At 37.9% G+C, this 13,192-nt stretch overlaps 1 protein-coding gene across 2 annotated transcripts in view; it reads right to left on the bottom strand.

Moving 5' to 3' along the window:
- Nucleotides 1-10,989, bottom strand: part of LOC132311158 (protein NLP1) — a 31,030-nt gene extending 20,041 nt beyond the window's left edge. Inside the window, exons 1-2 of one of the 2 annotated variants that reach the window (XM_059808921.1) lie at nucleotides 10,715-10,989; nucleotides 8,147-8,214 (exon numbers count right to left, since the gene is read on the bottom strand). In XM_059808921.1, coding sequence (XP_059664904.1) covers nucleotides 8,147-8,214; nucleotides 10,715-10,829 — 183 coding nt within the window. In that variant the 5' untranslated portion in view covers nucleotides 10,830-10,989. Of the gene's footprint in view, nucleotides 1-8,146; nucleotides 8,215-10,671 lie in introns of both variants that reach the window. The other variant, XM_059808922.1, reaches the window with a different exon arrangement.
- Nucleotides 10,990-13,192: the final 2,203 nt, after the last annotated feature.

The raw sequence follows: 13,192 nt of genomic DNA, 5'->3' as shown, positions 1-13,192 counted from the left end.
AGGAGGGTGAGAGAGCACAATCAGAAACAAAATTAGAAATAGGGTAAGTACAAGAACGTTAACCCTTTCGAAGAGCAATGGGGCAATCATCAAGCGAAACAATAGCTTGAGAAGGCGGAGTTGGTGCCGAAGGAATAAGGTAGTCGATCGTAGGAGGAGAAGCTTGTACCTGTTGTCTCCGACTATAAACCTGTAGAAAAGGAATAATTCCCCCTACTGGAGGGGTATCACGAGGAGGAATCATAGAAGACGAAACAAGTAAAGGTAGAGGAGTTGAAGACGAAAAAAGGTAATCATCAATTATATTCAATAGGAACCATTCACTTTGAGAACCAACTGGACCACTATAGTATGGTGTATGCTCAAAGAAAGAAACATCCATGAATATAAACCGCCCGACGGCTGGGAGGATGGTAACACCTATAACCTTTTTGAGATTGAGAATAGCCCAAAAACACACACTTCAAAGCCTTGGGGTCAAGCTTTGTACGAGTCTGCCCCAACTGCTGAACAAAGCACACACACCGGAAGACTCGTGGAGGAATCAAAAAAAGAGATGAATTGGGATGTAAGTTTGAGAGTGGGGCTGCAAAGTTAAGAACCCTAGGAGGAGTCCTATTAATGATGTATCTGCATCTCCCCAAAATGACTGGGGAACATTCGTGCCAATGCAAATTGCTCTGACTAAGTCAAGGATGTAGCGATTCTTTCTCTCAGAACAACCATTCTGTTGAGGGGTTTAACATTAAACATCTGATGTTCAATCCCAAATTTTGTACATAACCGCTGTACCTCCCCTAAGTGTACTCCGTACCCTGGTCAAATCTGAATTTTTTAATGGTATGACCATATTGAGTCTAAACCATTGTCATAAAATTTTTAAAAATGATGTACACCTCATTTTTGGTTTTCATAAGATAAACCAATGTAACACGACTATGATCATCAAGGAACAACACGAAATATCGAAATCCAAGACTAGAAGTAATTGGGCAAGGACCCCACACATCTGAATGAACAAAATCAAAAGGTGTTAAAAGCAAATTTATTACTACTAGCAGGATAATTGGAACGAACATGTTTAGCCAAGTAACACGTCTCACAGGATAAATCTGAGACTGCCACGTTGCAAAGGAAGGAAGGAAATAAATGTTTTAAATAACCAAAAAAAATATTTCCTAAATGCATGTGCCAATGCATAAGCTGGGCTTTATTAGATGAAACATAATTAGAAAATGAAACTGAATTTGCTTGAGGTGACAAAAGAGTATCCAACAGGTATAAACCGTCCACTTCACGCCCACTGTTAATCGTCCGTTTTGACACCAGATCCTGAAAAATACAATGAGAGGGAAAGAACGTTATACTACAATTTAATTTTTTAGTAATGAGACTAACAAAAATGAGATTTGTAGTCTACTGTGGAGCATAAAGTGTATCTGACAAAGTTAATGACGGAGTAACTGATACGTAACCCTTCCCAGCAATGGAAGATGGAGAGTCATCCGCAAGGTGTACCTTGCGATGGCCAGAGCAGATATTATAAGATTGGAAGAATGAAGGCATACCAATCATATTGTCTGAAGCACCAGAATTAATGATCCATGATGTCGAAGATGTAGACACGCTATGTGCAGATGCAATAGTACCTGAGTGGGCATAAGTAGAGGTTGGCTGAGATGGTGCCTCCATTTAGTTGAAGAATTGTTTGAACTTGTCCAAATCAGCTTGAGTCGAGGTAAAAGTGGCAGAAGATGTAGAGGCAGATTTGTCAGGAGTTGACAACTAGACTAGTTGTGTAACATAATTTACAGAGGATCGAAGTTGTTGTTTCTGTTGCGGTGGGCATCCATGTAAAGCATAACAACGAGATTTGATGGGACCAATTTTTCTGCAATGGCCACACAGCCCACGTTGTCGTCCTAAAAGAGGACCGGTGGTAGAACTCTGAACTGACTGGGATGGTGTAGTTCCTGAAATATTGGGAACCGAACTGCCATAGTGGAACGATCAACAGAAACAACACCTAATGGATGAGTCTGATGGCTCTCATCTGACAACACATAAGATTATGCATCATCAAGAGTAGGGAATGAAGATAAGCCCAATAAATGAACATGAGCATACACAAACTCATCGTTCAACCCGACAAGAAACTAAAACACTCAATTCTTCTCCACAATCCCTGGATATAAAACTGCATCATCTGGATCCTTCCAAGAGTGAAAGTAATCATAATATGATATCTCCTCCCAAATAGCATGAAGCTTGGCGATGTAGCCTGAAACTGTCAAGTCACCCTGAGAAATCCTGGTGATATCTCACCCCAACTGGAAAATCTGTGCATTATTTTGCCTCTAAGAATAAGTGCGTTGAACTGAATCCCAAATTTGTTTAGCAGTCTTCATAAACATATAGCCAACGGCTATGTTTGGTTGCATCGAATTGACTAGCCAAGACAGAACCATAGCGTTATCTGCAAACCACTGTGGATATGTAATGCATATGCCTTCTCTAACTCAGCTGGCTCTTTCTAATAACCAGTAATATAGTCAATCTTGCCTTTGCCACCAATGAACATCTTGGCAGACTGTGCCCAAATCAAATAGTTGGAGCCATCCAACTTCACTGTGGTGATTTGAAGTCCTGGATTTTCTGATGAGTTGGTGGGAAAAATGGCACCACCACCCACAGAACTTGAGCCAAGAGAATTAACAGTCGAGGACCCTGAATCTGCCATAATCTGTCACACGACAATAAAAAACTCCAAAAACAGCACAAATTCTATTAATAAATCAAAGGGTCTCCTCAGACCATAAACAATAACAATGTCTCCTTGGACCATTCCCAAAAATTCCAAATACATACTTCTTTTAAGGAGTGTTGCCCGCTTACATATACCTAAACAGCCTCCTTCTTAATATCTGGAACCTCTTTGTACACTCAAAATATTTTTACCCAAGCCCTTCTAGGTGTTGGAGACCAACTATCCCAATTTACCCAACCCTAGAAGAGTAAAAAAAAATATTGTAAAACTTAAAAATACCTGTTTTCGATCACAAAACAGCAACATAGAAAAACATGTGTAGGCAACGTCACACGATGTCACAAACAACCTAAGCTGGCTGTCGCACAAGTAGCAAGGCTGTTGAAAGGTGTGGAAAGGTGTTGGCTCTGATACCAAGAAGAAAAATAAAAAGTAGAAAAAGGAGAGAATTGTATAAAGGCTTCAATGAGATAAATCACTCATTCACAGAATATTCTATGGCATAATCTATAGCATAATCAAATCTCTACTAATACGGTAAGTCATTCGATAAATCGTGGCTATCATATTTGCCAACATATATCATTCAGTATGTTCTTGCAATTTCTAGTTTCCCATAAAAAAGGGCTAGCTATATGCACGAGACTCCAGCCATTGTGGGTCTGGGGATGGTCATCTTGTGCCTTGGAGATAAGTCAGTGATATGGAGAAATACAAGGCACAAAGAAATGGATAGGTCTAATGTAAAGCGGATTTAAGACCCTAATCCACATGGCTCGAGAGACCATGTGGCTGAAGTCTTTCAAGCAAGAGACAGGATTTACAGATCACGCTCATAAAAAAATGTTTGGTCATAACCAAGCCAAGCATTGTAGTATTGTATGCCAGATCTAAGCATACATAAGAGTTATAATTTAACCACAGTCATGTTTGTGATCTGAAGAACAATTAGCATTAATGCAAAATCAGCTGATTAAATTAAGGACATTATCCCAAAAACCCAGGAATGGGTTTGTTCTTTAACATATCCAGATTATTTCTGGGAGGACATTTGCTAGATGAAGTTTATTTCCTATTGTCTTCCCCAGACTATTCTGTCTTTGTAGGATTTAGAATCCACTGGTTATTCCTCAAGTTCCTTCTCCATTTGCCAATCATGGAATGTCAACTCCTCTAGCAGCCAAAATCCACTGGCCAATCATGGTTTGGTGCCTCAACCCATCTAGCATGTTTTCTTGTAAATATTTTTACAAACATCTCCTTGCTCCACCCCAAGAAACTAAGACAATATGGGACACGAAATTACCTCGAGCAGTTAAAAGTGTTTTTTTTTTTTTCAAAGTAAGATTTCATTTAAAAGCACTCAAAAAGGGGAGCAACCCCAAAACAGCTGCACAAGCCAAGAACTCGTATCCTCAAGCTATCCAAAAAAGACAAAAGAATCTCCTAGATCCACAATTCCTCCCATGAACACAAAGAATAAAGGAACTACACAAAAAAACAAAAATAATAATAATAAAAAAACTGACCACCGCTATAGAAGACTCCAACCCCCATCAAAAGATCTATTTTCTCCCTCCACAAAGCCCACCACAAGCAAAAGGAGGCAGCCCTCCACGCATCCCTAGCTTGGGACCTTACTGAACATTCTCTCCAAATTTAGATTAAGCACTTCATGGACTCCGACATGACCCACTGAACCCCAAAAAATAGCACAAAAAATGGCCCATCTGTCCCTAGCCATGGGGCAATGAAAAGGAGATGATTCACCAACTCTTCATCCCTCTTACATATCAAACACCAATTGACAATGATCCGGCGCCACCTCCTCAAGTTGTGAATAGTCAACCAACCAACCAAAAAGGCAATCTATATAGGGGCTTTAGAACAACAGATTGCTTTCCATGGACAGGAAGGCGCCTGAATTACCAACAAATTTTTGTAGAAGGATCACACCTTGGATCTTCCATGACTAGAACCCGCCCAATACCACTCATCCAGGCCCTCCCCAAACACTCTCAAACGATATAGCAGTGCCAGAAACTCCACCAAATCCTCCACCTCTCAATCCTGCAGAAACCTCTCGAACTGAATGTTTCAAGTCAATCCTCATCTATCAAGATGGATAGAAGTAAGCAACCAGCGCCTGTCTATTTACCGCAATATGAAATAGCCTTGGGAAAGTCCCCTCTAATGGCCTTTCGCCTCACCACAAGTCCACCAAGAAGTTAATAAGACTCCAAATCTTCACTCTAAAGCAAATGTGCTTAGAGAATTCATCCCAGCCTTTCTGGAAGAACTTCCATATGCCTACCCCAGCTGGGGATCTCACCTCTAAAGAGCACTAGCCACCTCCAGGTTCCCGAAACTTGTAACTTATGATCCTCCTCAATAAATTATGCCTCCACAACCACTTGTCCAACAAAGCTTTGTTGAACAAGTCCAGTCTCCTGACACCCAACCCTCCTGTCTGAAGAGTTCAGCGGATCTGCTCCCTACCCACAAGATAGTCCTAAACTCATCCCCCGTACCACCCCCAACAGAAAATCCTTTGTAGCTTTCAAATCCTCTTCACTAAGGACAGAATTGGGAATAAAGATATAAAATAGGTAGGAAGACTAGAAAGGGTTCTCCTCAGTTGCCCTCCTTTCAACAGATATTGTTTCTTCTAACCTGCAAGCCTCCTCCAAACCACTCTGCCACTGGATCCTATGAAGATACTCTCTCTTCTTCTTTTTTATAAGTAATCCCACAAAGATACTCCTCAAAGGAAAACCCAACAGCAAACCCAAATAAACCACTGGAAAAACCCCAACACCACAAGCCAATATGTTGGCCAAGGAAGCAATCTCACCAACCTCATCCACCAGCACAATCTCAATCTTCCTAAGATTAAATTTTTACCCTAAAACAGCATGGAAACACACCTCAAATATCTCACTTAGGCCTCATCCACATCACATATACAATAGTATCGTCAGTAAACAACAGATGAGAAATTTCCAACTGATTAGAGTGATGCCTGACACCCTGGAGCCTCTAATAAAACCCAACACAACTCCTCAACCCTTCTCATCAATCTACAAAAAGTCTCCATCACAATAATGAAAAGGAATGGAGAGCGTGTGCCCCATCTTAACCCACTTGAGCTATCAATAAAGCTTGTCGGAACCCCATTCACCAATATTGAAAATCTCACTGTGGAGACGCAGAATCAAATCCATCCCCTCCACCTCTCACTAAAACCCAACCTCTCCAATTTATACATCAAGAAATTCAAACTCGCGTGGTCGTACATCTTCTCCACATCAAGCTTACACATCACCCCGACACGTCACTGCTGATTCTGGAATCCACACTTGCTGGCAATCAGAACTGAATCCAAAATCTAATGACCATGCAAAAAAGAAAAAGGTAAATGGAATTTCACATGGAGCATATCAATGACTTCATAATCAAGTATTTGTTTGATTTTATTCCAATCATACACTTTCTACAGCTAAATTTGGTGGTACTTGTTAGCCACACACTCACTAGCAACTAGGCTACAAATGAACTGAGTTGTTCATGAACAGCTCGGGCTTGTTCGTTGAGCAAACGAGCCGGCTCGAGCTCATTTTCTAGGCTCATAGTAAAAGATCCAATCCCAATTAGTGTTAGGCTCAGCTAGTGAACATGAGCTCATGTAGGCTCATTTATGTTCATGAACATAAGCTCGTATAGGGTTCATATATGTTCATGAACCGTAGGCTCGTTATAGGGCTCATTTATATTTGTTTCTATTTTTATTGGAATTCTTTAATCTTTGAAAGTGTAAGATAAAAATGCAATGGTTTACTAAACGGGCGTGGTGAGCTTGAAAACAAGCTTGGACCAATTTTGAATATGAGTTAACTTTGTTTTCTTAAATGAGCCCGAACTTTCTAAAACCATAACGAGCTCGAGCTCAGTTTTTTGAGCTCGTCATGGTCCCGAGCCAAGACCAGGCTGAGCATCTAACAAACCAAGCCTGAGCCTGAGTAGCCTAAAGCTCGGCTCGGCTCGGCTCGGCTCGTTTGCAGCCTTACTGGCAACCAGAACTGAATCCAAAATCTAATGACCATGCCAAAAACAAAAAAGTTAAATGGAATTTCACATGGAGCATGCGAATGACTTCAAAATCAAGTATTTGTTTGATTTTATTCTAATCATATGCTTTCTACAGCTACAGTTGTTGTTACTTGTTAGTATAGTTGAATTTATTTTTCCTTTCTTTATATGTTTTCATAGAGATAGGAAAGGGGAGCTAGGTAGATTGGCCATCTCAAAAGAGTAAATCAAAGACAAAAATCAAGTACCCTTTGTCTACTGAAAGAGGGTGGCACCAACTACGGTGACAATGAACTGACATCTATGCCAAATTTAGTAGTGCAAGACCAAGATCGCTCCGAGACTGATGTATTTCAAAAACTGCACATTGTAATAAAGTGACAAAGAAATGACAAAAGAAGCCTACAAAGAACCAGATTTAGAGGAGAGAAGGAAAACATAGAAATGCAGAAACCTCATAAATGTAAATCCACGGAGATATGGCACTTATTAGGGGTGTGTTTGTGCTCTATTCATAAAATTTGTGCAATGGAATGCCCAAAACAAACTTAGATGGGTGAATAGGTTTTATTTTTGCTCAAATTAAACTTGTTTGCTAGTATTACTTACAAATATGAAATATAAACCATCCAACCAAACAATTGTAAAAAAATTACATAAACAAATACTAAGAGATAAAGAATTTTTTTACATGGAGAACTCAAATAGAAAAAACCACGGGACTCAGTCCATACCTAATCTATTTGTTATAAGGAAAGTACAATGTTATCTATTTGTAGAATGACTTTCTAAATATTATTAAATAATCAATAAATGTTTCCTAACTAGAATACCTATTAATAGGCTCTGCAAAATCTGAAACACAAGTAATAACTTTCTTATAATCATCCTACCCAATGTATATGGACTTGAATATCACTTTTAAAATCATAAAACTACTACAAATAAGGCTAAAACCCTAAATTTAACCCGAAAAAAATATTCAAAAAAAGGAAATGACAAATCATTGCACATTCCTAAAATCAACACAGAAGAAATTCGCAACAATCTCTCTAGCCATTACATGAACCAATTAGACACTGAGAATAGCATCCGTGCAATGGTGAACAAGTCCCCAACTTCAAAAACTAACGAGATATCAACAAAGATAATAAAGTAGAACCTAAACCAAATTATCAAATAAAAAAAAATAGAGAGAGAGAGAGAGAGAGAGAGAGAGAGAGCAATTACTCTCCCAACAAACATACAAATTCCATAGAGGAAACCTAATTCGGTAACTTTAAAGCCTACCTTTCGGTGTGGCCACCTAACAAGACCATTGTCATGGCATATTTTCTTTAGAACATTTGTACAAACACCTGCCATTTGAAAATCACATAAAATCAGCAGGCTACTTCAAAGGAAAATAAGTAGCAGGAAACTAGACTAAAAAAAATAAAAACAGAACGTGACCTCCATTGTGAGCTGGAGGTCACAGGTTCGAAAACAAAAACAGTATCTTCATGCAGACAGGGGCGGAGGGAGGGGGGCAGCCTCTTTATAGCTAGTAATGGTGATTTTGTGTAGAAAAATTAAAGTTAGCCCTCCAATGTTTCTCAAAATTCTATTAATGCTAGATTAGATATTTATGGATATTAATGGTGATTTTGTGTAAAAAAATTAAAGTTGACCCTCCAAAATTTTAAAAAGTTGTTTTTTTATTATCTATATATGGTTATTAAAGGTAGTTTGAATGAACTTTTTTTAGTTTTGCATTTAAAAATTTAAATATAGTAAAAAACTTGTTAGTTATTACTGTAATTCTTGCTAGCTACAACATACATAGTATATATTAGAAATCTATTCATATATGAGTCCTGATCTCTTGCTCAATGGGGAGCAAGAGCATTCATCCACACTTTCTATAGTGAACGTTAGATTCTAACGGTCACATTCCAAACCTATCTATATCTTTTCCTGTTAACACAAACCAATCTCTCCCTATTTTTAGTTTCCAAATTTAATATTATGAATACCACCAATTGTAACAATAAAAGGTAAGTACCAAAATTAAATAAATAGAAACCTCTCGGCTCATTTCACCTTTCGTTCTCACGTCTCTCTCAAACAAAGAACTACAAGATTACAAGTATGACCTTCAAATGTTGTAGGGTTGTACCTTTTTGCATAATTAATTCTTCAAACACAGTTTTTCACTTGTTCAACAATTTCATGTAGTTTTGATGATTACTAGACAATGCTATATAGTTGACTTCCTAAACCATGTTAATTAAACTACAATAATTGGAGGAGTATGCCAAATTCACTTGTTCAATGACAGTGATTTAGTCCGCTTGGAAGTTGAGAAGAACTTTTTCTTGGTGAGCCATTTCTTCTAGGTGTTCTCATGGCAAGTGATTTAAGAGTTTCTTGCAGCAATGTTTATTCCAAAATACTAGGACTAGATCAGAGACAAGAATGTAATCATCAATTCTCTTGTAGTTCTTTCTTTGAAGGGATCTTTGTTAATTTTATATTCTGTGTTAGGAGACCCAGTGATGATTGACTCTTTGTAGTTTGTTATATTTGGAAATTTAAAACACATAATAGTGGGTTTGCACTCTGACCATTAGCTTATATCTAACGGCCATTATATAAAGTGTGTAGAAATTCTCTTGCTCAACGGTGAGCATGAGATCATTTTCTTATATGTGTGTGTGTGTGTGTGTGTGCGCGCACGCGCACGTGTGTGTATATTATTTGTTGTGAATTAAAATGAGGATTGCTCGACTCTTTGACAACCTCATTTATTGGCTCTCAACTATTCTTTTCTTCATTTTTTTTTTCTACATCATTTATAGATAGGCTTTTGAAAAATTACATTGAAAATGCATTGAAAATTTTATTTTATTTTATTTTTACAATATAATTTTATATTACTAATTTGCCCCCCACCCCCAAATGAATTTTTCTGGCTCCACCCTTGCATGCGAAGGTAAGGTTGCGTACATCTAACCCTCCCCAGACCCCGCAATGGCAGGAGCCTGGTGCATTGGGTTAGCCCCTTTTCTTCTACATCAAAACCACATTAATTGACCTAAAACATAAGTAGATTCTAGGGATTATGAACAATTATTTTTAATAAGTAGTTATTATGAACAATTATGCCAATTGTAACATTAGATTTATAAAGATCATGTTCCTTACATAGAAAAACTATCCTCCGACTCCGATCATTCATATCAACAACAGTAAATCCACATTCTGGTGTTCTAGTTTCTCGTACTTCGTGTTTGATACTGGATAAATCATATCTTGGTTTTCTTTTTCCTTGTGATGGACTATACTTATGTTCCATTACATGAAAATAAAAAAAAAAAGAATCATTTTTTTTTTTTTTCCATCAATCTATTCCAACCCATATTTTTAATTTTATAACCCATTAAAATTGTGGAAAATCAAACTGAGACGTTAAAATACTGTCAGCAAATCAATAAACCAGCAAGTACCATGGGATTCACACTATTAAAGGTATCAAGAAAGAAAAAAATATTTTTATATAACAAGTACCTAGTGACTTGGATACATTAGGGCTGTTCATATAAGTTAGAACAAGCATAGTCTCAGACTCTCAGGAAACAAGTAATGGACATATTTCAGAAAGCCGTGAACAATTACCAACTTAAACCTAAATGACAGCTATAAGGTTAATTTTAATTCACATTTCAAAGAATTTTGTAGCTTTTGAGGAAAACACTTTATGATTCCAAAACAAGAAAAGCATAACGATATACAAGGATACAGAGCAGTAAATTATAGGTTAGAAAAGAACTAACCTGAAATATATATAGAGAGGGGGAGAGATTTATTGAGGATTACCGAGATTTTCAGCGGCTTCAAAAAGTGGCAAATAGAATAACTTGGAGACATCATCAAATGAGAAAGATTTTTTGTCCGAAACTGAGTTTGGATTCTGAAGCTGCGTACTACTCATCGTGCTCGCCAATCTTCCCACAATTTTCCGATTATCGGTCAAAGTGTAAAATTACACCTCCCCCATAACATTTGTCGATTCTAAAGAGACGCCACTTTCGTTATGAAGATATCAGAGACCCCTTCTCCAGGTGTCCGTCCTCGCACAATCGTTAAATCTGTTTAAAAGACTTTATAACCTAATTAATCCTTATAAAATTACATTTTTACCATTTGCATCAAATTCGTGAGAGAACAGCAATATTGCCCTCAATATATTGGACATTTCTTCGTCGGACTCCGTATTTGAGCTATTTTTATCCAAATTCACCCAAATGGGAAATTACTTTTAGAAATAATTTAATAAATGACAAGTTATTAAAGAGTAGTGATACTTACTGAATTGTCTAATGAATTCGATTATTCAGTGCAAGAATTATTTTTCATATTTAAATAGTATGTAAGTGAAAGAGTTAATAAATAAAATTAACTACCAATACGATAAATATACTCTTTTGGTCCAAAATGCCCTTCTCTGTCATCCTCGTCTATATTTCAACTTTCTCTTTCTATTCACTTTCTCTCTGCATAACTACCATCTCTTCTTCACAACTCCGACACCAACCACCCACCACCATCGCTGCCATCCACTACCCACCACCACCAAGTTTTTTTTGTTTTTTTCTGACAAACAAAAACACTACTAACCAATAATATTACATAAAAGCATCAATGGCTATCCCAAGGATGTGACCACGAGAATATTCAACAAACAGATCAAGTAGAATGTCAATAACTGAAAGCATGACAATAGCATAGCAACAATATTTCCTTAACAACGGATAAACAAAAACAAAACATCATGTAGCCATTCTGTGGACACGAACATATATGCCTTCATGAGCTCCGAAAGATTCCCCTCCCCTAATAGCCAGCTCTTTCTTATGAAACCCTGCATCCACATTACATTGCACCAATTCCACCCAAGGGATTTTCCATAATAGAGACTGATCAAACATGATCCTCCAACAGAATACTCACAATGAACTGGAGGAGATAGAAATTCCCAATGGCATATATATGCGACCGAATCCACCATTAGAGGAGCCCATAAGGTAATCTCAAACACAAGATTTGAAGAAACCATCAGAAGATTGGGCTTAGTATTTTAACTAACTTAGCATGTAGTTTAGTCTTTCCAACTTGGGCCAAGAATTTAATTGAGCCCACGTGGTGCATTGGAATATAAAACATTAGTGGGCTAAGAAATTAACTTATTAGGCCAATTTCAAATGGCCCAACAAATTCACACTAGAAGCTTTCCCCCGTATCAGATCCAACCACGGAGCTTCCTCAATACGCAAATGCAAACAAGACAGCTGATTTAACGGCGTGACATTACAGCATCCTAAGGCATCATCGTGGACGGTAAAGTATTGCCGGTAATTTTGGGGATAAAGAATGCGAATTTGACAGTGAACTTTCAAGATATGATTTTTCTTCATGAACAAAATCCACTTTCGAGAGTGAACAGCTCCAAAACGATTCCCAAAGAGATGGCTAATCTCTTGCCCTAGCAAATTTGGAGCAACAATCCATGTCCCATACTTTTTCTGCATCGGAAAGGAAAGAGATTGCACCGGTGAACCGACTAGTGGAATTGCAATCATTAACATAAACCTAGCTCCGATCACATTGAATAATTGAAAACTCCCACACCAAATTATTACCACTCTGACCAAAGAATTTGGCATCATCTAGCTACAGGCCATAAGCACAACCAACAGGAAGAAACGCCTCACTCATAACCGTTTAACCCATCGAGAAGACAAGAGCCATGGCTAAAGAAATAAAAAAGTAAGGAAAACAGAGAAAAATTAGAGACAAAAATGAAAACAAAGAGAGCAAGAAGAGAAAGACATACAAAGGAAACATTACCAACACCGTGATCAAAAAGAAAGAGCATCCAACACTGTCCAAGGCGCAAAAACCTGGTGTTACCACCATCGGCTCACCGGTTTGGGAAAACAAACCCATATGACGTTATCTGGTGGTTGCCGTCGCGTTGCACAAAAGTTGGCAAAGAGATGAACTAAGAGTGTGAGTGTGTAATGTGACCAAGTTTTAAATTTATAAATGTCACTACTACCTCTAACTAAAAATATAGCTAGGGTGAGTAGGGATCGTCCCAAGGGATTAGTGGGTCGTGTTACTATGGAAACAAGATTAGGGTTAGTAGGTCGAGTGATCAAAATGTGGTTGGTTTGGTTAATTAAACTACAATTAAGACTAAACAAGCTCAATGTAAAACAAGTAATAAAAGGATAGAGAAAATAAGAAAGAGAGGTCTCGGGACTTAGAGGTCACCACTAAGCATCACCTTTC

The sequence above is a fragment of the Cornus florida genome, unplaced genomic scaffold (assembly GCF_030987335.1).
Source record: "Cornus florida cultivar Cherokee Brave unplaced genomic scaffold, ASM3098733v1 CherokeeBrave_3.0.0_Hap2_Chr06, whole genome shotgun sequence".
NCBI classification, from domain to species: Eukaryota; Viridiplantae; Streptophyta; class Magnoliopsida; order Cornales; family Cornaceae; genus Cornus; species Cornus florida.
The sequence above is the reverse complement of the archived record's forward strand: the minus strand, read 5'-3'. Positions and strand labels throughout refer to the sequence as shown.